General features: G+C 35.7%; 1 protein-coding gene across 1 annotated transcript in view; it reads left to right on the forward strand.

Moving 5' to 3' along the window:
* Positions 1-14303: 14303 nt before the first annotated feature.
* The window catches only part of gpm6bb (glycoprotein M6Bb), a 35860-nt gene continuing 23436 nt past the window's right edge, over positions 14304-26727 (forward strand). Inside the window, exon 1 of the mRNA XM_055216293.2 lies at positions 14304-14461. Within this exon, the coding sequence (XP_055072268.1) occupies positions 14458-14461 (4 nt within the window). The 5' untranslated portion in view covers positions 14304-14457. The remainder of the gene's footprint in view (positions 14462-26727) is intronic.

The raw sequence follows: 26727 nt of genomic DNA on the forward strand, positions 1-26727 counted from the left end.
TTTAAATGATAAAACAGATGAAATTAAATACTGTACAGAAGTTGACTTGTCCTTTTAAAACTGATTTAAACAAACATTTTGCATGATTTATCATGCATGCAGCTTTTATGACGTCTTAATATTTAAATTGCATTGCTTGACTATTTTTATGTTTTTATGCTAAAATAATAAAAAAATGGTGACCATGTGAGGGATGCACAACATAGACATACACTTTCTCATATAAATTATATACAAGAGTCTGTAAAGCAGTGGCTTCTTTTCCGAGGAGGAACGAACGCGAAACTTGTCAAAACATTGTCACGTGTGTGCCTCGTCATGTCAAAATATGTGTTCTGTGCTTCATGTGAACCTATGTGCATTGCACGTCATGCCAAAATATGTGTATGCGTATGCAGCAGGCATTTATTTTGACATGATACGCGATGCACATAGGTTCACATGACGTACCAAACAGATTTTGACATGACGAGCCACATACATTACACCCCGAACACATTCCTCAGAAAGAGGAGGCACCAGCCGCCACTGCCGTAAAGAGCAACGCATGAATATGTATAAATGACACGTTCTATGATTATTTTTCCTTTTATTATTTATCGGAATGTATTACATGACAGATCAAACACTTACAAATCTGTTAACTTAAAATATATCCACCTGTGCTGCGGTCATCAATAGTTTTTAATTCATTAATCTCATATCAGTAATCACTGAAGATATTACAGCTCCTGTCCTGTCTAATCCCAACAGCTCTGTTTGAAAAGATATTTTCTATCAAATGAAAAAGCCCAGAGCGTGCACCCTGAGGGGATGGATCACGAGCTCAGGTTGCCTTGGAAACAGACTCACTTAGCACATGATGAGAGATGCTGAAAGGTTTGTTGTTGTGTTGTAGGTGATTGACAGACAGTGTCACGCGTTACTGACAGCTTCATTCACTTTATCTACAGACACAAACAGCTCAGTCACATGTTGTGGTTTTTTTTTGTCTCAGGTTTTAAATGTTCATTGCAAAATAAAGAGCTTCGTTAAACGCTTAGCAGTCTAATAACCATGTGCAGAATGCTGATAAACACACCGTACATTCAGTGTTCGTGAACGTTCTTTCTATAGCAGACAAAAGAATTACAACTCGTTTTCTGTGTTTATCATTAATGTAAAAGGAAAATACTCCAATACTATGGTGTTGTCTGAGGTTTTTGTCCAAAGTGAAGATATAAAGAAACACACAGATCTGCTGCAAAAATAAACTTTGACGTCTAATAAATTGAATCGTCCATCTTCTCTTGTTCTGTCGGGCAGAATCAAATCTGTCTGTCATCAGCAGTATGACAAAACTCATTTCCTTCAACACCTGTAAACCCAAAAACATCTGACCCATAAAACACAACAGAGCACAATATTTGATTATCTTGTGTCTGTGTAAAGACTGAAAACATGCTTTTAAAGGAATAATTTTTCTTTTCTTATTTACATTTCTCTCGCTTCTCTATAAGTCAGTTTTGGTGATATTTAGACATCATTTTAGTTGAGATTTCAGAGCTGTAATGTTTGTATCTCTTCATCTCCAGGTTCAGTCATCAAGTGGAGTTTTTCGCTGGTCATTAAAGTCTATGTGTGATGACCTTTGTGTTATAAGAGAAGCTTCAGATATAATCAAACTAAAGCCAAAAGTGTGAATCGTTCCCTTATATGATCATTAATTCTGAACTGGGTGCTGTCACGAGTTAAAGCTATAATGAGTAAAAACCTCTGTGTATGTGTCAGGTTTAGATTTCTGAAGTGACAGATTACACTTACTGAATAAAAAGAGAAAATGATTCAGTCCAGCTTTAAGTGAAGAGATTCGTTCATTACGTGAGAATCCACACACTTCTCATTCATCTCCTGTGTTCATCTTATTCACTGTGATGTAAATGTATCTCATCCAGCACCTAAAGCATCTTTATCTTCAATCATGTCTGAGTTTAACTGAGATTATTCTCTATGACAAATGGCTTTATTGTTTTCTAATCTTTGTAAGTGGCTTTGGATAAAAGCGTCTGCTAAATGCCTAAATGTAAATCTTCTGGATTTGGAGCATCAAGGATTGATTTCACACTTTGTCATGATCTTACAGTCAACAAGAAAGATATCAAGGTAATATTTTCACAGGATCTTTTTTGGATGTTTTGTGTAGAAATAAATGACTTTAGTTGGGTTTCACACGCAGGGTCATTTTGTCCCTTTGGGCATCAATAATTGTCTGGACGCATGTTTAGAAATCTGTAAAAATGTGTTTATACAGTCATAGGTAAGGAAATAATTGACGACAGGTCGTTGAATTATAAAATAAAATAATGCACACCCAAGGTGGTAATGTGGCATGACGCGACGCAGAGTTACACAGTCGGTGTGCATTATTTTTTACCTTTTACTTTTATACCACGGTTACCACAAGCATTGCTCTGATGGTTATTTTAATGGACTTTTTTAAGATGTCAAATAACTCTTTGGTGTCCCCAGAGCACACATGTGAATTTTTAGCTCAAAATACCATATAGATAATTGATTATAGCATGTTAAAATTGACACTTTGTTGGTGTGTGGAAAAATGTGTCGTTTTCGGTGTTTCCTTTAAAATGCAAATGAGCTGATGAAGTGCAAACACTGATCACAATGATGGTGTTTTTTTGCAATTGAAACTCAATTGTGCTGTGAATAATTTTTCTCTGCACTAAATGTCAGTGCTGTGATTGGATAGTGCAGATTAAGGGGCGGTATTATTCTAATAAGAGCTCCTTATGACATCATAAAGAGGGCCAAATTTAAACAACCTATTTTTGTTTGTGCTTGCAGAGAACGGTTTACCAAAACTAAGTTAATGGGTTGATCTTTTTCACATTTACTAGGTTGATAGAAGCACTTGCGACCCAATTATAGCACTTAAACATGGAAAAAGACTAATTTTCATGCCATGGCCCCTTTAAGACATTTGACAGCGCAGGTGTGCGTTTATGGAAAAATAATCAACACCCATTAAACATTTCCCAGCCAATCAGAATAAAGCATTCAACAGCCCCGTGAAATAATGAAGAGTAGATAACAGTACAGTGTGCAATGTTCAGTGCTATTCATAAAATCCAGAAAGACCGGAGACCATAACCATGGGCTGAGTTAAAAATACTTCTGCTTTTATAAGATCCTTCAGTTTAAATCTTGACAATAACAGATCTTGACAGCATTGTTGTCATGGATGTTAACACATCAGACATCATTGTAACAGCAGATCAACACTAACAGAGAGATGCTTATTATCTTACATTGATCTTTAACTTTAAAAGATGTAATGATAAGAGATGCAGTGTGATGTTCATCCATCTTTCCTCGTGACTCTCTCCATCTCTTTATTATTGTCAGGATTCATGAAAACCTGAACCTCAAGCAACTCAGACCCTATTGAAACAAAAGATGTTAGCAGATGACACAAAAAAGGAAAGCAAATATTATAAAGTCAAATAAAGATATAAGACTAAGTCTCTTCTGTCATTGATGCTCTCATTGAGCTCCTGCAGTGTGACATTAATAATAATTAATCATGATGAATAATCATTTGTGATTCATATAACAACTACAGTATGAAAACAGTCTGCAGAAATGTGTTATAATTCAGAGATTTTATGCCAAATAGATTTTGTGGGTCATGCAGCTGTTGCTTATTAACTTTACTTCATTTCTTGTCCTGTTGAAGGTAAATGTAGTTTGAAAGGTATTTTGCAGTGATTTAAGTGTTTGGCCAATAGCTGTTGTTTGATCTGTCACTTGTGTTTTCATCAAGACTCCAGCTGCTGTCAGTTTCATACAGACGCTGTGCAATGATTGGTCATCGTTTCTAAAGCTTCACCGTTCTTACTGCTGTGAATCTGTGTCAGGATAAAGATCCATCAGATGAAATAACACAGATTTATTGTATTTTGTATGTCCAGGTTCTCAATGTGATGTGGTGTTTACGGCACAGAGCATCATATTGCAGTAGATTTACTGTCACATAAAGTTTTCATTGAGAAGTCTCACAAGAGCGTCAGCAGATCATATTGAGTGTTATGTCTAATATTAGCCTTCATGTTGGAGAAGATGAGAAATGTTTGTCTTCAGTTCTGCTGTCACTGTGAAATCTTACACTAAATGTCAAATCTGGCCCAGTTTACTTTATTAAAGCTTATGATTTTATTAAAATGTGAAAACTTACTTTAGTTCACCAAAAAATGAAAATTCAAATCATTTTCTCATCCTCATGTTGTTATGAATCTGTATGAATTTATTTTTTCTGATGAATACAAAAGAAGATATTAACCACACAGCTGATGGTACCCATTGACTTCCATAGTAGGAAAAACAAATATTATGGAAGTCAACTGTGTGCTACCATCATTTATCAAAATATCTCTTTTGTGTTCATCAAAATAAAATACTCATTAGGGTGATTAAATGATGACATAATTTAAATTTTTGAGTGAACTATCCCTTTAAATCTCATGATGTAAAATAATTCAGATTAAATCAAATCTAGATTTAAAGTCACATAGATTTGAAGTGACTTGAAGTCACATTTAAACAGTATAGTTGTGCTATAGACAGCATGCAGTGTAATAATCAGATCTCTGTAGATGACTCTGATAAGAGATGAAATACTGTGATCATGTAGAGATTTGATGGATTAAAGTGCGTAGAGTTTTATCTCTATAAATAAACCATCTGTCTTTACTTACACAGTTTTCTCTACTGTAGCTGCTGAAATATGACATAGACCGCATTTATATTTAAAGGGAAAACCCTTTGGATTGAAACGATGTGTTGAATTATTAAGTCAAGCACATTTACTGCATTACTATACTCACAGTGAAGTAAACCATGGTAATACCTTACAACCTCTGCCAAGTGATTTATAGCTTCTTATAGATTTTGTAGGTAGTTTTTTTGTGTGTGTTTTTCCTAGTTTTCCAATAATTTTCAACAAAACATTAATAAGTGCAAATGTCATGAAACAGCACTATAGGGCGAGTAAATAAATAATGCTAGAATTTCAACTTTTGCTTTAGTTGTTTGTTTATTTAAGGACTTATTATTAATAATATATAATAAGTCCTTTATTGAACTCTTTTGTCTTAAATGTGTATTATATGATCATCAACATGAATAGCTGATAAATAAGTGACGAGTTATTACAGAATTGAATTATAATCTCAGTCCAGCGTGTAATTCTAGTTATGATGATGGAGTATTGTTTTTGATATATAAATGATCTGTTAGTGTCATTGCTGACAGTAATGACTTCACAGGATTCCCACAGTGAATGTAATGAGATGTGAGATTTATCTGCTACATCCTTTCAATGTAAATTAATACTGAAATTAGTTTCATATGAACATAGCAACACTGTATAATTAATCTTTGCAAAAAATTCAACAAAATGGTTTATAACTGTGTGCTAATGCCTATTTTTGTATAATCCAAGATGAAAGCGACTTCATCTCATGTGATTTCTGTGTTTAATTGGATGTTGATGAGAAAGTGGGGTGGGAGGGATATGAGTACAGAATCCATCATTATAATGTGAAGTGATTTTGACTGGAATAAAATATAGCTCATTTTTCACTTACTATACAAACACAGAAAGCTTTTCAGCTCTAATAAAAATAAGAAATGGTTTTATTTACATGCTTTATGTACAAAATAAATGTAATGGTAGATACGGTGTTTTGAGTTTATAATGAATCAGTTTATAATGAATCAGGCAATCAGCATTTTTGACATCACACACTGATAAACCTAATAAGTTGACTGAACTCAATTGATTTGAGTAAACTCGTTCCCTCAATTAAATTAAGTAATGGGTCTCCCAAAAACTTATATATTTGGTGGCCACATAGACTGAACTTAAATTGTTAAGTTCACCACACTTGGAGTTTGTACTGTGCACTTAAACAATTAATTTCATAAAGACTGAACTTAAATTGCCATTTAACTTTATATAACAACGTGTAATGAAAGATATTCAGAACTGACTCGATGTCAATCAATGAATGAACTTAATTCTCCACAGAAGCACACAACAAACTGCACTGTTCACGTGTATCTTCATTTTAGTGGAGAGAAATACAATGAGTTAAATGTGGTGCATGCATACTAAAAGAAACACTGATCACCTGAACGGTGACTTCACAAAAAACATCAATAATGTTACAAAAAGTGTAAAACTCTAAGAAATGTTATTATCAACTGGTTTATATGTTGTTATTCTTGGACCAAAGATAAATCATTCAAAATTTTCAGGTGCAAGGGCTTATGGGTATTCCTCACAGCATTTTGTACTGATCATTTTAAATTAATTGCACTTGAATTGTTTAGTTTATGATTTTTTGTAAGTTAATAAGTTAAATTAACTAAGATAGTTAAGTTATGGATCCAAAATGCTAAATTTAAGTCATGATTGCTTGACTTTTTGAGTACAAACAGCATTAGGGCTTTCAGTGCAAGATGTACATGCAAACTTAAATTATTTAAACAACTAAAAATTCATTTAAGTTATTGTAGAGATCACACGTGTCATACTTTGAGCTCTGTTACTGTATACACTGCTGAAACTCAGTACACTGCTGGTGATCTGAATTCATCTACACAAACAGAAATAAAAACTGAAATTGAAGTGGAGGTTTTTGAGGTTCTTTTAAGACAATTGCAGCTTTATCTTCATCCACTATATTGTATGACACTTGCATTACATGTGAACCGACCGCTTCCTTAAAATTAAAAAAATTAAAATCCCATAAAATTGTATAATATTTAATGTAGTAGTCTATCTTCTATAGGGTCTGCTGTGTTTGGCTTTCTATCAAGGGTTTTTTTATCCTAGGAGTTTTTTCAATGCCAAGGGAGTCAGCTGACTTTGGCTTAACTTTGAACTCTTTTCTATGCATTACATTATTCATTACTCTGCTACTTTTGTTGTCTTCTTATTTTTTGTGTTTTTTTTATTAATGTAAAGCTGCTTTGGACAATTAAACAATTGTGAATTGCACTATACATATAATTGAATATTATTTATATTTGTGGTATCCATAATGCAGTATATTTCTGTTCACCTGATTGTGCAGTGTTTCTTGATTCTTCATTATTCTCCATCTTTCACAGGTCTGCATCACCGGACCATTTATAGACCATCATCAGTCTGTAGTGTTACCATGGTAACGTCACAGGGATACTGCCGTGTTGCGTGACCCTCTTCTGATGAGAACTACATCTATAAAGCTGCTCATTTTGTTCAACGGTGAACATACTCAGAGAATAAACACTGAAGCTCTACACTTACTTTAATCTAAGAGGTCAATGGGTGATAAAATGAGGATAAAAGCACAGAAATAAACTTTAATGGAGTTGAAGATATAATCAAATGTGTGAAATGATCCCATGAAGAATCTGTATTGATGTCTTGACACTGCAGACTTCTGAAAGGACAGTGCTGTTTATATTCTCCTGTGAATGTTAGTACAGATGTCAGTGATATACAGTCATGTTGTTGATCTTTCTCTTGTATGAACAGACAGACTAATGGAGATCTCAACAGATTCATATTTCATTGCATACAGAGGTGCGCTGTCACATTGGGTTTAAGAAGAGACTGTCAGACAAACATTGCTCGACTTAAGTGTAATATGAGGTAAGAGCCTCTCTATAGATCACATCTTCATTCAACCAACTAAACCTCAGAGACACCCACACAACTCAAATACATCTCAAATCCATTCATTTAGTTCTGTTTAGATAGATGGAAAACATACGAAAACAGAATTTCAAGTGCATCCCTTTATTTGAGTTTAAAAAGACAACAAGACAATATAAGTGCAGTCTTTATATCCAAACACAGATATCTATCAGGAAGAAACTACAAATTTGAGGATTTGTGGATGGATTTTTTCTTTAGAAATGACTGTATCATTAAAGAAACACTGTTCATCAAGTCCAAAGAAAAGCCTGATCATGATTTCTAGATAACAGGGCTGGCCAATGATTGATGTTTCATGTTTAAAATCATTATATTTTTTAAAAGAAGTGTCAGAGTGAAACTCAGCAGTAATGAGAATCCCTTGATCTTTTTATATGATGAATTAAAACACAGCACTGCTCACCTCAGCTGTCTCACACTTTTATTTTTAGTATTTGACATTAAAGCTGATGAGCAAGAATGAATGTGGGAGTGTTGTAGCTGTAATGTTCAGGTGTTGGCAAGGTGATAAATTGCATGAATGTTATTTAAAAGTGCTCAGTTTATAGCACATTATTCACAGAGCACCACACTGACACCTGCTGGTCATCTGTGTTCTTTTAGTCTTCATAACTGTATGAGAAAATACGAGGTTTATTCATGTTGGTGAGACTAAAGAGATGATGGAGGTTAAACCTGAAATGTTTTAAAATCTCTGTGTCCTAAAACAAAAGTACAAAACTAATTCGGTTTTATGAACATGTCCAGTGTGTAATGATCAATGTTTACCACTGGATGGCAGCAGAATTGAGTGTTTTGGTAAAGTTGCGTAGCTAAAACAGGTCATTTTATTTTTCTTTTGTTTATCTTTATTTACTGATACACATTGAAACATCTAAACATTGGTCATTAAAGTATTTTTTATTTATTTTTGTTTTTTAATTAAAGTATGGCTGATATATTTTCTTATTCTAAAAGTTTATTTCAAGATCCCTGATTCAGTCTGATGTTAAAAGAGAGATACATCAGATAAATTTGTATACTTCAAATGTTTATATTTCAAAGTCTATTATATATTGTAAATATCCTTTGACTCTATTATATTTGCAGTAGTACTTCATTCATCACCCAGCACCTTAATTCCATCTTAATGCTTGTTACTGTTGTGCAATTGTATGCTTCTTGTTCCATGCATATGCTTTGGCAATGTTGTGACACAATTATGCCAATAAAGTTCTTTAAAAAAACAAAACAAATATGATTCTTTTCTTTTTTTCAAGAGTAGAGGCTCTGAGTTTGTTATTTTCTCTCTCTCTCTCTCTCTCTCTCTCTCTCTCTCTCTCTCTCTCTCTCTCTCTCTCTCTCTCTCTCTCTCTCTCTCTCTCTCTCTCTCTCTCTCAGTAAGGTTTCACTTTGTGAGTCTGTAGATGTCATCAACAATGCTCCGGGTGGGAAATGTTTGGAATTTTGTTTTGTTCCTCTCTCAGTCTCATCTGTATGCAGCTTTAACACACAGTGTGTTCAGGTCAATAAACACTCTTCATCTATTGAGATATCTCATGGCAAAAATATAAATATATTTCAAAATATACAAAAAAAATTATTAAATTAATATATTTTCACTGTAATATTTTTTGGCCATTAAAAATATATTTCTGGGCAGAGAAATGCCGTATGGGTCATCATCACCTTTCACCCATCTGAGTTTCTGTACAATATCAAGCATCAGTATAAGACAGATAGGGCCTACTAAAGGGAGGAGACTAAAAGAACATTGATCCAATCATTTCTGCCATTGACTGTCATCTGAGCCTCAGACTGAATCTGATTGGCTGCTTTCTGTGAGTAAGAACACAAAGTTTTTTATTCTGCCAGCCTGGAAACAAACTTGGGTTTATAAGACAGTCAGTATGAGACATCAGATAACCATGAACTTAAAGTAACGATGTTACTTTAAGCTAGAACTTGTCAAACTTAACTGTACAGTACAGCTTTTCATAGATTTAAGTTTCTTTTAGATTTCTGAGACATTAGAGTAATATTGTTTTTAAGCAGAGAACAGCTATGGAGATGGTGTTCAAATCTGTTTCCCATCTAAAGGTTAAATGAATATAAATCAGCTGAAGGTCACGCTGACAGACACACATGAGCCGCGCTGCATTTACTCTCAACTGTGTTTCTATAGTGATGATGATCTGTAAGAGAAGATGCTTTATACTGTAGAGAAGAAAACAGCGATTTTCTCTTTCTATGAGGAATTCATCACTTACCTGTGGACCAAACCCATTCATCACTCTCTCACCATCAAGGACAACACGCACCATTTCCCAATAGTCCCTTGACCTGATGCCACACCCACTAAAGTTTATCCTCACAAACTTTCCTTTAAATCCTCTCAAAGTTTCCTAATTATACACAACAGACTTCATATGAATATCAAATGTTTGTTGAAAGGCAGACAGGACGAGTCGCTTTATGTGAGATTTAGAAAATCCTTTCTAAAGGGAGAAGAAAGACAAACTTTCCATATCTCCATGGTGATGTGTTAAAGTGATGTCATCATTCCAGTCACGTCGTTCAGACTCTCCAAGGATTTTTCCTCACACTGCTCTGCACAACTGGTGCCTAACAAGTAGTTTGGATCTGAAGTTTGTTCCGATCAGTAAAACTTCTTACCTGTATTTCCATTCAAAGTTTCATTTTAAAGCTTGTTGTTCTACAGGATTGAATCCAACTCAATGAAATTTGATGATCCTTTTATAAACAGGGATTGTTGAAAATTCCTAAAGGCTCAGTGAATTGAAGAGCTTCAGCTGGGGATCGGAAGGTTCAGGCCCTTGTGGACAATATAACAACAGAGAGAAAAATCATTGAGGAAAATCTGATGTTAATATGTTTTTAAATATTTGAAAGCAAAATAATTTTTTAGAGTTAAGTGCCTGCATGTTGATGGTTGGATGCCGTGTTGCCAAATATATGAAAAATATCATGTGATTATATTTGTATCACATATTTGTGCTCACAGCGCACAGTCTAAAGCGGTTTGTCCAAAATCCACTTCTGCTAGTTTAACGATGGAAAAAATGGTCTATGCGCCTGGCACACAGTCTAAAAGAGTTGTTCCTATTCCCGTAATGAGTAATAGGTGTGTTTTGGGTGTAACGTGCAATCTTCCATTCCCTTTAAAAGCCATTTGCGCGGATCACCAATTGAAATGGCAGAGTTTGTAATTGCCTAGTCCTATATTTGCTAACAGCTGAATGTGAAAATGAAAACTGCGCCAGGCTGAAACTAGCCAAAAACTTACGTCTCACTTTGCGCTGCATTGCGTCAGGTGTATGATAGGGCCCTACGTTTTCTTGGTAAATAATCGTGGAGAATGACTCTCTCTTTTTCTCTGAAGAGTTAACGTTACTAGTCTGTAGTTTCTAGTCAGTTGTTTTGACCCTCCCACTAAAGTACACCTTGCTATTTGTCTTGGAGAAATCTGCAGGCTATTAAAGGTCATTTGTTTAGATAGATAAACAAGCTGTATTCTGCACATTTTACTTGTGTATAATAATTTTCTACCAAACACCATCATTCTGAGCTTCTGGTTCGATCCTTGGACATTTCCAATCTGGCAACACTGGTTGGATAGGGGATATGAAGCCATGATCATGTTAACAGTCTAATGATTCTGTATTTATCATCATATGACCATAAGGATTATATGGGAACTTTTACTCTAAAATTATATTAGTTTTCCAATCGTTTGGTAAAAATGATTTGTCAACTCACAACACTGAACAATATAAATACTTTTCATAGGTAGGCCAATAAAAACCCTGAGCCTGGCTTGAACAAATGTTCCCAGCAATTCTGCTTTCACTTGTTTCTTTCTCAAATTTTCCATTCAGTTACAGCCATTTGGCATCTTCTGAAAAGGCTTGTAATTCGGGTACTTTGGGCTCCTAGGATACCGAATGCCAGTTTACTGGATCAATGAGCACTGGATCAAAAGCCCTGGAGCTTGTACCATGAATAACGATGAGATTTAAACTCAACTTCACTCTCAAAGAGAAAACATTCTGCATCTGAACGGTGATATTATTCTTGTAATGTATTGCTTTAAAAATAAAATAAAAACAATGAAACAAGTAAGTTTACTTAGTGTACAACTCTTCACAAATGTGTTTACCTAAGCAATTAATTGGACTAATTGTTGACATGTAAACTGTTAATTATGTAAGAACATCATGTCTGCTTCAGGGTTAGGGTTAGTCACGTGACATCTCTGCGCTCAGGCTCAATTTACTGGTATGGCATGCAGAAATAAAAATCCACGAGGCACAAGTCAAGAGTGTCAATGGCTGCGTCCGAAAGCTTAGGCATCTAACTTGTTGCCTCGCTGCCTCATGAGACAATGACTTTAGCGACATGAAGGCAGCTCTGGGTAATGCTTTCAGACAGCCTTTATAGGCAGCGTAATGGAATTCAGTTTGAAATATAATCAGAGAGAGTCTTTGTGATAACTAATCCCATATTTGAAAACTACAACACTAATTTCTCACTAGAATGCAATTAAAAGGTGAAAAAGTGAAAATAAAACTTTATTTACAATAAATTTGTGCTCCAGACGCTTTCTTGGCCACCATTTTGTTTTTTTCGAACTCGACCAGGCTCAACCAATCACATTCCTTGTGCACGCCAACGTATAGAATTGTTGGACAAAACGATGGCTGCATCCAAAACGCCTACTTCCATACTATATAGTAAGTGAAATAGGTGAGGCGTGTAGTATGTCCGAATTCATGGTATTCCAAAAACAGTAGGAGAAAAATACCCAGATGATCTACTACTTCCGTCAAGATCCCAAAGTGTTCATTTGATGGACCCTTTACTATACCGTGATCCACCGGGAGAGGAGTTATCTCGCGTTGTTTTATTCAAAATGTCCAAAAGCAGTAATGGAGCTCTATTCAAATGCAAATACATATTAAACAGCTGACCCTTGTGGTTATTTGCGATACTTTCCACTTTTGGACATTACCATTTTTGGACATTTTTTAATAAAACAACGACTCTCTTGCTTCTTTTTAATTGGATAATTCTTCTCACCGTGGATCACTGGATAGCAGGGTCCATCGAATAAACACTTTGGGATCTTGCCGGAAGTAGTAGGTGATCCAGGTACTTTTTGCCTACTGTTTTTGTAATAATATGAATTCAGACATACTATACTGCTTTTCACCTACTATATAGTATAAGTAGGCAGTTTCGGACACAGCCATGGAATGTTTTTTTTTCCAAAAAAGGAGAAGCCCATGGATATGTCCTACTCAAAGTTCGTATTTGATAGGAGATACTTCACTGCAGGCCGTTTAAGTGTTTTGATTCTCATCAACAACAAAGGCACAAACGACTCAATCTTGTTATTATAAGTAAAACACTTGCAGTAGAATTAATAAAATAAATAGATTTTGATTAATAAAAAATTAAATAAGGATTAAATAAAAAGGAGTCAGAAGCAAAATCTTTCAGGCTTAAAAACATTTTATACACAAATAATAATAATAATAATAATTTCCATACATCAAAAAAAATAAATTTCTCTGGCCAAAAATATGTTTAAATATATGCTAAATACATTTTGTAGATAGTAATGCTCAATTAAATATATTTTTGAATTTGGAAATATATTTAAAGGTGCAGTGTGTAAATTTTAGCGGCATCTAGTGGTGAGGTTGTGAATTGCAACCAACGGCTCTGTCCACTGCTCACGTCTTACTTTTGAAACACATGGAGAAGCTACGGTAGCCACCACCGAACAAACATGTCATCGTTGGAGACAACTTAGTAAAAAAGTTTGTCTGTTAAGAGCTTCTGTAGTAACACTGCACAAAATGGCGGCTTCCATGTAAGGGGACCCTCGGTGTATATAGATAAAAATGTCTCATTCTAAGGCAATAAAACATAACGGTTCTTTATGAAAGGTCTATATACAGCTCTGATAATTTAGTTTTGTAAAATATCTTGCATTTCTGTCAAGAGATCCTTCTAAAAATTACACACTGCATCTTTAAATTTACCTCCCTATATCAATGTATTTTAAGGACAAGCAAATACATTTCTAATTTTACAATCCATATGGCAAAAGGTGTATTCTTTGCCAATAATATTTTAAACATATGCTAAATACAAGTTAATTTTATAAAGTATATTTTTGAAATTGAAAATACATTTAATTTTAACATTTTCAAACCTGTAATGTTTGCAGGTTCGTAAGATAAACAAAGTTTTTCTTCCAATGTGACAAGAATATATTTTCTTGGATTGAAATATATGGATGGCTAAATATATTTTTTAATGCTTTAAAATGTATTTATTTATAAAAAATATTTCAAAATATACAATAAATATATCTGTGAAAAATGTTTTTTTGTAAACATATTCAGCAAATATATACGTTGGCCATTTTTTGTATATTTTGAAATACATTTAAATATATATATTTTTTGTGGTTTTGTTATTTTATTTGCTGAGGAGAGTTTGTCGGAGGCGGGTAATCCTCGCTGGTGACGTCACAGCCCGTGCTGATACTTCACTCTCTCTCACTCAGTCAGAGTTCCCGGGTGAGTGAGTGGCACACAGTCCGGTCAGAGCGTCCCGTTATCCCGTTAAACTCTCAACAGTTGATGCGACTGCAACAGAGAAGCTGGGACGTTTGAGAAATGGGTATGTAAAACCAAACCTTAAACCGATAAACTCCAGATAAACGCTGTAGTTTTACAACAGGAGTGTTTTTGTTCTGAGATGTTGACAGTAGCGCGACATAACGTTAACCGTTAGATGTGAGAAACATCCATCCATCTGTTGTTGTTGTTGTAGTTGTTTTTCTAGCTAAGGTTTTGCATTTCTGCGTTTTTGAACCTTTTTTTTTTTTGCTATTAGCATTAGTTGAGGTAACCGAGCAGCTCTTGAGAAGTGAGATTATGGATTAAAGAGATTTACCTCACGAGCTGCAGAGCAGCTGCAGCAAAACACTCGAGCGAAAAGCAACAACAGACTGCACTAACTTACTTTATAATGCAGCACTAGAGTGAGTTTCTGGGACAGTAGACTGTAGTTTATGAACTATTGGTTTTGGATTGGCAGTAATGACAATAACACATCAGTGTCTTCTAGTGATTGTGTTTGAAAGCGGAGGAATGAAAAATGACTTTTCCATTGTGTCATCTATGAGCACAGCTCTCTAAATTGATCCTTCTCATTGGGATTATGTGCTGGCAGTGAGCAAATGGCTTTCTCATCATGTACACTCAGTTCTACTAAATCTGCATTGCTGCATTTACCTTTACAAACTAAGAAGTTTATTTCGTATGTAATGCAAAGTGCACTATTAGTTTCCTCTCCTCACAAACATGCGACACTTTTGGGGTCCATCCATCACACACTTAATGCTGGTTTGCTCTCAGTGAAGTGTGTACTTTATCCTATACATTTGGTAAATATTTGGACATTTTTAGAGAAGAGAATGTGATGTCATCCTGTCTGAGATCTCACTTACAGGCATAGAGGCGCTGCGTCTGTTTATCACTGTTTTAGAGCTCTCCACTGAATTATGAGCTTTGGGACACTAAGAAGGGCTGCGGGCCAGATGGGCCTGTTCACATTTTGACCTCAGGAATCTGATGAATAGTCGCGGTCATGTCATTTGGTTATTCTGATTTTACAGTTAACCATAGATGGTTTCATCGGATGCACGTGCGTTGTCGTGGTTACGCATCTGGACGTAACTTAACTTCCGGTCTCTTGTTTGCTTAATGGTCTGGCTGGTAGTTAAACTGAACTCTGGAACAAATACCTCTTGGAAAAAAATGTTTTGGTTTTCTAAAGATGAGGGGAGACGATGATCATGGATTACCGCTATGTGAAGGGAGGTTTGGCAGCTGATCTAGTTAAGATTGTATAGATTATATAGTTCACATTTTACACAGTAACGTTAGCTCAGTATAGTTTTTAATACACTTTAGCTATGATTTGAACTAAGGTCATCTACTTGTTGTTAATTTCCTTGTTATCAGAAATAAACTACTCTAAAAGGCTTGTTCGACTTAATGCGGCGCAGCAAAAACTGACAAGCGGATGACGTAAAAGTATAGCGAGAGAGAGTCGAAATTAGACGAAAGTTTACTGGAAGTTACGTTTGTTACACGAAAGCAGTTTTATGTTTATGATGTTTCTGCTGAAACCATAGATTTAATTACCTTAAAGTTATAAACACAATCTACATGGGTGGCTTTATGTTTCTTTTTGGATCATGACAGATGAGGTCACTGTGAACGATTGTTGGTGGAAAAAAGATTTTGTAAAAACTTGTTTTCCGTAGGGTTTTCCAATATCATGAGTAAATGTTTATTTTTGGATGAAAAACATAAATGTTCATAATGACCAACATCTTGTTTTATTTATGTTCATAGGGTTTTGTTCTTTAGTCGACTTTTGCCTCAAACCACGAGGGCTTTTTTTAATAGCATTGTGTGTTGTGGGTTCTTCAGAAATGTTTGGAGGGAGTTGATTTTGCCCTTCACAGCTGACAGTATGGGAATGTGTGAGAGTTTTGTGTGTCTAATACATCGTCCGTGTCTTTGTGTGACTCCAGAGACTGTGAACATAAAGTAGATCCAGTGAGCTTGAATGTCTTGAGAAGAATAATGCCAATGAATTGAGCGTTCCTCCTTCAATGAACTTCAGCTGCATCTTATCCACTAAACTCACTGCCCTCACTGTTACTCTCTCATCAGAGGACGCTTGTTGTTTTTGAGTTTTCAAAGGTTTCTGAAGGGCCACGTTGTTTCTTAGTGTTGCACTATGATTTCTTTCATGTTTTTTTATAGTCAGACTAATGAACTGTATTAGCGGATGAAAGGAAGGGTTGATCAATAAGAATGGCTCGATGGTTCCCAGTGTGAAAGAGTTTTCAGCCAATTGCCTTTATGTGTTTGTGAGGTTTTGTCAAGATTACAAAAATTGTGTTTGTGATTAAGAACAAGGGAATTCAGTCCTTTTTAATAAGTTTCAAAACACTTTATTTATTTGTTACTAGGTTTTTGGTAAGGAGGCTTTCTGTTGCCGCTGACGTTGTGTACTTTAGTTGTATGCCATGATTTTTGTGGCCATTAAGTTATTTTATGTTACATAAATGCAAAATTGATGGGACGGGTAAGAAAGCTGAGTTTTTAAGTTTCAGATACCAAATGTCCAGGTTTGTGCTACACAAAAACAAATCTGATGCAATATTGGGGGGCTGCAGAGTTTGGTTAAAATGGATCAAATATAGAGCACAGATTTAAAGGGGGATGGTATAGTGCACTGACCAGTCATTTTAAAACTAGACAGGATTTGTCGCCTGTAGCTGAGACTAGAAATCTGCATTTTGATGTGCCAAAACACTGAATTAAAACTAAGTAGAATTTACTTAATTTTTATTTTACAAGTTTTTGCACAAATGTTTCTAACTAAGTTAAGTAAAATTACACTTTAAAAATATGTGATTTTTACTTATTATATTACTTAATGGGGCGGTTTCCCGGACAGGGATTAGACTAGTCCTAGACTAAAATAAATGTAAGTGCTGCCCAAACTGAAAACAGCTTGCACTGACATATCTTAAAATACATCAGTGTCATTTGTTTTGCCTCAAAATGCACACAAGTAATGTTTTTAGAAAGGCATGTTTGTTCAAACTAGTTATATTTCCTAATTAAACTAAGGCCTAGTCCTGGCTTAAGCTAATCCCTGTCAAGGAAACCACCCCATTATGTATTAGGGATGGGACGGAATGAAAATTTCATATCATGATTATAGTGAAAGTTATCACGGTTATCAATATTATCATGGTTTTATTAAAATTAGATGGAAATGTTCAAAAAGAACTGACACCCACACTAAAAACATTTGAACAAGTTTTATTTTTGAAAATCACAATTTAATATTTCAAGAGTTCACACTTACAAATAAATTGGTTAGATTAAATTAGTAAACGTATTTGGCGTGCTTTCCGGGGAGAGGGCTCTGAGCTCGGAAATGGGCCCGAACGCAGAGTATCCCCCCCCCCGGTTTAGGAAATAACCTGGTGAGTGAGAGGAGACTGGGTGGTGGAGGGATTCTGAAGACTGCAGAGGATCTTTGGAGAGTTAAACTGTGACTTATATTTGGCTTGCCTTTGTGCTGATTGGGTAGATATGGTGATTACTGATTGTGGACAGCTGGTGGTACTAGAGTATTTGTTGATTACTGATTATAGACAGCTGGAAGTACTCAAGTGGTATATTTGACGTGCTCCTCCCGAACTATACGTTAATAAAACATAATTTCATGTCCCTGAAATTATTTCTGTGGTAAAAAATAAATAAATCTGTCTAATAAGTTTACCGTGGATGAATACAATACATTATCGCTTAAATACCTTCTTGCAAAAAACTATGGTTCATGTGCACGCCTGCGTCAAAAACTTCTGGCTGGACAGGATTTACCGTAAGATTTCAAAACCACGGTAATCAAACACGGTTGTAATGATAATTACATTTTAAACGATAATACTAACCGTCAGGACATTTTATCGTGGTTAGTTGTAAAACCGGTAATTGTCCCATCCCTATTATGTATAATACATAAAGTTTTTTTAAAGAGGTTCAATGGTATTTCATGCATTATGACTTATTAACACAGTTATAGAGTTGTTTCCTCATGCTAAATGTAGGCAAAGTGTCAAAAAAGCAGTTGGGCGTGTTACAGAGTATTTCTGTGCTTTATGCACTTCGCCAGGGTTTGTACAAGTTTCGGAAAGTTTATTTCGATCATGAGTCCAGCTGACGTTTCAGGGGTTTCTATACGTATCACTTCTTTATATGGGCACTTCCCCCGGAATACCCCCCCACCGTCAATCAGCGGGAGACGCTAGAACTTAAAAACATCACATCACATGACACAGCTTAGTTTCATTTCAAAACTCAACAATGACACGAAAGATGAAGTCTGTTTTTGGACGTAAGGAGAAGAAAGTCAGCCTTATGGAAACAATGGATATAGTTTATTATCCGGGGTAGCAGCGGAGTTTTGTGTGTGTGTGTTTGATGCGCTGGATTTCATTGAAAAGTCCCAACCGGGTCACGAGTTGCATGCAGTAAGAAAGACTTCTCAGTGTTTCCGCTATATACATTCAACCGTGGCGGCCCGCCATGCCTAAAACATCCCCGCCACGCCTGCGGTTGTGGATAGAAGGGATACAGCAAACGAAATCTCGCTGGATGACCACTGTTTTAATCTAATCCTTCAACCAAACCCAACTCTAAACACAACATTTCACACGATTGTAGGATGTATTTGTATCTCATTTAGCCAGAGCCGCTGTTTTCATCCTAATAATCCTACCTCCAAATCTAATCATTAACTTTTCGGCATTTGCTGTATCCCTTCTAGACAAAACCCACGGCGGCAGCTCGCAAAAAAGCTACATAAATGTCCGCCCTGCCAGACTGGCTGTCTTAGAAATAAATTCCTTTCTGGATTCGCGTTGTTAACTCATTTATAAATAAATCTCCTAAAGTATCATAATTTCTTCCATGGGTTTAGTTTAATGAACAAATAGATTTAAATCAACAGAGGATGATTAGGCTTCGTCTCTGTTTTGAGAAATAATAATAAAATAAATAAGCCTATACGAAATATGTTACACTTAAATAATAATTAAATTGACAAAACGAATAAAAAAGTATTTGAGTTTCTGTTTTTTTTGTGACGCGCTGACCAAAGCAGAAGAAAGCACGTCATGTTTTTAATGATTTTAAGTAAGCACAAAGTTTTCTCCTTATTGTGAGTTTACACAAATAAAAATACATAATTTGAAGTTTCGAATATTGTTTTACTTTTATCTTTATGACTATAAATTTAGGGTAATTTAAGGTGCAAGGTCATCACGCATTTGATGTTCAACGCGGACGCAGCGCAGGGCTGCGAGAAAAGACATTATTAAACTTTCGATTTAACATATTACGAGTTTTTTGGACATTCATTTGGAATCTCTGTACTCATATTATCAACTTATCTGGTCATTAGTTATTCAGAATATAGGCTATAAGCGCAGTAGCGCGCTGCTGACCGCTCAGCTGTCAATCAATCTTCTGTGCTTTAGATCAACACTCACAAAGTTTCACATTAAATGATATGATATTTGTCCAAAAACAAAAGGCTAAATACTGAATACTACTTATGCGACTGCAAGACATTAATAGTCGAGTCTGTTTGTAAGGAAACTTACATTATTCCCGTGGAAGAGAAGAACGTTGGTAATAGAAACTTGAGGCAGACGGTGAGACTGTTTTATCTGTTTTCAGACGAAACAGCAGGGTCGGGGTACCCGCGGGATTTGATCTAACGGGTGTAATAATAGACTATTCGCGTGTCATTTGTGTTGTAGATGCAGGTCGGGACTCAATAGACAAGAGTAAAATGCGGGTCTAACATCCAAGACCAAAAGTTGACTCGTTTTTAAATGGTCCCGTGCTTTGTGTTTAAGATCTGTCTGAAGACCGTTAAAGTTTTCTATTCAACTGCGCGATTTGCGGTGTGACCGGCCCGGGGTCTTTATGTCAAATGGTCCGGACCGGGTGCAGGCGCGGAGCTATGAGATTGACAGCTGGCCCGCCCAATCAGAAATGTAAAAAATACTACTCTGTATAGTTAGACATGTATACTACTTTATGTGGTGTAATTTATCTATTGCATGTTATGTTAAAAACAGTAAAGTTATAAGTAAGCCTGATAACTATTTAAAAACTATTAAAGCAGTTGAATGTTGCGTTATAATGAAATATTCCTAGCTTTCAGCCATGATCACTTTGAGAACTTTTTTGCAAGCAAGTAGAAAACGTATTTTGAATAACAACACGTTATAAATAAGTGCTGCGCGCTTTCCTCTCAATAACATAAACACACAACAAATATGACAGCGGGGTAAAAAATAGAAAGAAAACATCTGATCATAGTGATGTTGTTTGATATAGCGATATAGCAGCACTATAAGTCACGCCACGTTTATTGCTACACTTTATACAATATAGCCTATTGCTTTTAAGCAACAAATAGCCTATCATAACAACCTATAAGCCTACTGTGTAATTGAGACATTCATTTAAGAAATGCATTAAAGCAGAAAGACGTAGGCTGCGGAAATATAGTGGGTTCACTTCAATCCACACCACAGACGTTCTTGGTTTGCTTCTTATTTATTAAATCGAGGCAATTGTTTGATCAAACATTGATTAATATTAAGATACAATTTATACAAAACGAAATTCACTTTAAAGAAAGTCTTTCTACAAAACAAACCTCGCAAAATCGCTTGCCCGACGTCCATTACGGGCTATGGCAAATTCCTGTCGGGCTAAAAAAATGATGCGCCTTGGCCGTCGGGCGGAGGAAAAAATATTGTAATGTGTTTGCATTCTCTCAGATTTAGTTAGGTGATTATGTTGTATGTAATTCGGCGTCATCTTCTTAGCCATTACTATCCTCACTAACAAGTGAAACTGTCAGGAAATTAAGTGAAGGCATTAAATCCAATATTCCTTTCGTTCACGTCTGATATGCGCGCTCCTCGGCTCCGCTCTTCACGAGTAGGCTTGCTCTTGTGCTCATCAAAAAGTATATTAAATGTTTATTTATTTGTCATTTCGTTTAACCCCAGAGTCTAACATTATTCTAGCAATTCCCTTTTTCTTTCTTTATTTAGTAAGTTAACTTAAATATGTGAGAACGAAAATATATTTTTAGTGATTTGCATGATTTGCATGAAGAGAATATGATGTTAGAAGCTTCATTTTAAGCATTTAGTAGCCGTATTTATTTAAACACTTTAATAGGTTATTTAAAAAAGTATACGTTTTTTTTGGGTTCATTTATATTTCCTGTCACTGTGTGCATGTTCTTTTTTGTAGGCTATGAGAGCCCAATATATTTTTTTTACCAAAAAGGCTTAATAAATGTCACGTTGCATTACAATTTAAAGTATCAATAATGTCAAAAATTTGACGTGCAGTTCGGGTGTGTGTGTATGTTTTTTAAATTAGTGTTCTGAAGTTTTGACGAATTTTATAGACTTGTTATAGTTTCTTATTCAAAAGAGGCCCACCCGGACTTAATCCATGCCCACCCATATGTCACGTTCTGCATCCGCCACTGACCGGGTGTGAAATAAAATTGCTGCTGATGGATGTTCGGTCAATCACAGCGGTGCGGATTATCAAACAGGACTGTGCGTGAGTTTGCAACAGCTATGTAACGCTAAACACGAGCACAACTTGCAATGCACACTACATTAAAACTACAATGAAATATCCGAACTACGTAGCTATGTAACGTTTTTTAAGAAAATACATTTTAGATCAAACATAGAAAAGCAATATGCTATAAATATGAGGAAAAGTAAATGACAGCATGAAAATGATAAAAAATACATGTTAGTTTACTGTAGCCTATATTCTACTTTAAAAAAAATAATGTACATTTATAATCATCATGGGCGCCCCCTGCCGCCACAGCTGAAAAAAATCCTAGAGGAAACACTGCTTCTGTCTTATGTTGTAAATATGCGCGTGCATATTATATAAATGGCACGAACATGTAGTGAATCATAAGTTATAAGTGTTGTATAGTGTTGCATTACTCGTACTCGCTCCTTCAGCGATAGTAGCTCCGTAAAGAATCGGTAAAGCTAATCTTTCTTTTATAAATCTGCTTAAACTAAAGACTCTTTTGAGATATAAAGGATGTAATACTACTCAATAGGTACTCCAGATTAACATCAGAAATGCATAAACGGCGTGTGTTATAGGAGCTTTAAGGCTTACTTCTTTAATGAAATCTTCCTGATTTAATCATGTAAAATTATCTATTTTCTTTACATATATATTATTATATACCACATTATATAGTAGGAAGAGACTGATCTCTGTACTGGCATTGGCACAGTTATTCGGGTGTTTTTTCCGGACAGAGATTAGCTTAAAGGAGCATTTCACCCATAGAAACATTAATCTTTATTTAAAGTGAGTCATATTTGTAGTCAAAATGTAACACACATTTTGAATTTGGTGCCTATTTGACCGAGAAAAGGGGTGTTTGTAGTCTCACCCCTCAACAAAGATATTGGACTTCCTGCTTTCAATGATGCAAAATGATGAAGAAGGAAGTGCAACACTGAAATCTGTGGCAACTGAGGAAATGATGCACGACGATTCAAAAACATGACTGGGGTTCTAACTATAAAAAGCTTAATGCAAATGGGTGAAGTGTCACTTTAAGCCAGGAAAAGGCCTTGGTTTAATTAGGAAATACAACTAGTTTTAACAAACATGCCTTACTAAAATCATTACTGGTGTGCATTTTGAGGCAAAACAAAGGGCAATGATTTATTTTAAGATATGTCAGTGCAAGCTGTTTTCAGTTTGGGCAGCACTTACATTTATTTTAGTCTAGGACTAGTCTAATCCCTGTCTGGGAAACTGCACCATTGTGAATGAACACGCATCATGATTTTCATTGTGTCACCTATAACAGTCTAAACACAAGCACCAGTCGTCTGAATGATGGTAACTACAAAACTCAAAGAAACAGAAACTCTTCTAAGATAAATGATAATTAAAAACTAACAAGTATTTCTTTTTAGGTAAAACACATTAAATAGTGTTTGATTTCATATTTTACTCTCCAAATGCAGTCCCATGCAAAGCATGCTAGGAACTACAAGTCCACTGCCTTGTTAGTCATCATGTCTACTCAATCATTCATGTAGTTTCAAATAAGTTAATTTCCTTCTTACAGATTTAAGTGAATTATACATGATAAAAGTAAGTAGTTTCGTAGAATTACTCAAATTACTCACATTTTGATGTTATTTATAACAAAAAATTGGTTAAAAACAAGAATTCAATATTTTTAATAGAGTTTACTAATTTTATTTTGTTAAATCCACAAAGGCGCATAATCATTTTTTTTTTCATTGTAGGAGCCACAGGAGTCAAAGAGATTTTCCTTAAGTGAGCAAATGAGATAAACAGAACTGTTTTGTTTTCCACTCTTCTCCTTCTCTTGTGGACATTTTTCAGGATGACATGGTTGGAAAGTTTGAGTCACGTAGCATTTACATTTCCCCTGTATTGCCTCAGTGTTGATGGCATCCAGAGTTTAATATTTTAAATCTCATGGGTGTGGCTGTGTTTATGTTGTGTGATTTGGCTCTTACATCATGGTCTATTGGATGATTGGGGTTAAAATGTCATTTTTTTGCTGCAGTGTGCCAGTGAGGTCTGAAAACTTTGGACGATGTCACAAAGCTCCACGTTTAACTTCAGAGTTTCCATCTGAAGTGTTTTGGGATGTTCTTTTATATCATTGTGTCAAGCCACACACGTTGACCTTTGACTCTTAACACTCTTTGGAGAGACCGACAGCCCATGAACCAGAAGGGGAGATGTTGTTTCTGCAAATTTTGGAGTTGAAGGTGTTGTGATGGGAAGTTCAAAGCAAAGGCCACATTTAGCAATATGACTGAGAAGTATTCCTCTCATCTTCTGTTCTTATTCTTTCACCTAGTGTCCTCTTGTTTTCTGATCTCTTTTTTTCTCATTCTTTCCTCATAGCTTGCTGGGTTTGTCCTTCATGTTTATTTGTTTCTCCTACTAATCACAGGGCACACAAAGAGAGACATTGTGAGTTGTGATATGAAATGACATGGCAGTGAATGTGCTGAGTGGGAGTGCTTGCTCAAGCATGGCCAATTTTCCTCACATTTGGCCATCAAAGAGCCATTCACAGGCCTTAGACAAGAGAGATGATCATGAGAGCGAGGCAGATTTGTTTCAGTGCCGCATGATTAGGAATAAAACGAAGAGGTCAGAAATGTTTGTCACAGTCCTAAATGAGATCTGTTGAGAGGTCCAGCTATAATCAGCTTTTGAAACCAGATTTTATTGAAACAGGTTGACCCAGGACACCTTAAGGGCTCGTTATAGTTCTGTGTATGTCCTACGGCGTAGCCGCGTCGGTTTTCATGTATACTTTTGCGTCGTCGTCCGCGACGTAACCACAGTAGCAGTGCGACCATCAAAAAAGAAGAAGCTTGACAAGTTAACCCACAAACGAAGAACAAATAGCAACTTGTTGTGTATGATTTGAGAAGACCAGCAATGATGGATTTAAATTAACAGCGACTTTTGTTGCAGTCTGAGTTAAGTTTAAGTCCTCAACTTGGCTCATCTTTGTTTTCACCGTCGCAAACGGAAATACCTATGACAGTTTTTTTTACCTGATGGGAGGGGTTCTGGTGGACCAATCACAGCGCTTGCGGTCCGCGTAGAACTGGCGCGCTGTTAAAAATTTTGTGAGGTGCACGTCAGGCTACATAAGCTACGCACAGGCTAAGGATAACCTACGGCGTAGAGCTTACGCACAATTATAAATTGTGCTTCAGTCAACATAGCAGCTGACTAGTAACCAAGCAGTTAATACATCATTTCAGATCTCTCTTTAAACTCCACTAGTATCCCCAACCACAGTCTACGTACCCTTCAAACTTCTTAACTTTTAAAAGATGTCCACGTTTTCAAGACAACTCAATCTTAGTAACTTGCAGTAGCTAACGGTACATGGTTGAAACTACATACAGTTTGAACAACCATCAGCCTTCTTCAGATGGTTTGCATAAACCTGTAAGTCATTCACAGTTTGTTCTTGCCTTACCTAGTTAGGTTTACTGTTGTTTTAAAATATAGATTCATATGGGGCAAGCTTTGTTAAAATCTAACTTCACACTGTGCTGAAACTATTCAGTGCAAATTTGTGGTAACACTACTTAGCATCACTATACTCTCTTAGTCTGGATGGTATTGGTGAGTCTGGGAAAAATCCATTCTTTTTTTCTGGGTTGACCTGTTTACATTCCTGTAAGCAAAGAGCGGTAACCAAGAGAATAACATATAAACAAGGTTAGGAAATTGCTCAGTTTTAAGTTTCAGGATTAAAGCAAGTGAAGTGGATTTGATGGCTTGAATTAGACATTTCATATATGTTGTAAGCAGAGATCGTTGTAAGCAAGAGATTTTATTGGATCCTACGTTGTAGGAGTGGGCGGTTTTTCATTCATGGTATTATTCAATATTTAATATATTATATATAGTTTTTGTTGTAAATTTATATACGGTTATATCTGCTTTTGAATAGTTCAGTAAATTAAATACTTTACAAAAGAAAGATATTTAGTCTCATTTTACAAAAAATATAAATAACATTGCTCTTATGTGTAAATAACAAAACATTGTCTATTCCACTGTGTAAATAAAATCATATAACAAAATCTGTAGTGGCTGACACACTATCCGGTTATACCCTGTAGCCACACCCCTTCATCCCTCGATGATTTGGGATTATAGGGATTTAAATGAAATTTGAAGGGAATGTAGTGTCATTTTGCCAGTTTTATATTATTGCTATCTTCTGCATTCTTGACAGGGTCTGTTTTTCTTCTGTGAGTTATTGTTTGTTCTTACTGTTCAGATCTCAAAGCTCAGCCTAAATTGATCTTCTGTCCTCCGCAACTCATATTTCTTCATGTTGAAATCAGTAGAGACTCTTAATCCTATGTTACGTCATGTGAAGTATCTAGAAAAACCTTTAGTCCAGTAAAAGTGACGTAATGACCCATGTCGACTGCATTTAACCCATTCAGTGAGTAGTGACACAAGCACAGTAAGTAGTGTGGGGGGGTGACTTTCGGTCATGAGACTCGAACTGTATCTCTTGGGTTATAAGCCCGACTCTTTAACCATTAAGCCAAGACTGCCCACACGACTGGATGTTTACACATTTGCCACAGAAATCAAGAGGATAGTTTCTTTCTTTCAGATTTTCGTGGTCTCGGCTTGAACTGTCTTGAGTGAAAGTTA

Source organism: Misgurnus anguillicaudatus, chromosome 17 (genome assembly GCF_027580225.2).
Source record: "Misgurnus anguillicaudatus chromosome 17, ASM2758022v2, whole genome shotgun sequence".
NCBI classification, from domain to species: domain Eukaryota; kingdom Metazoa; phylum Chordata; class Actinopteri; order Cypriniformes; family Cobitidae; genus Misgurnus; species Misgurnus anguillicaudatus.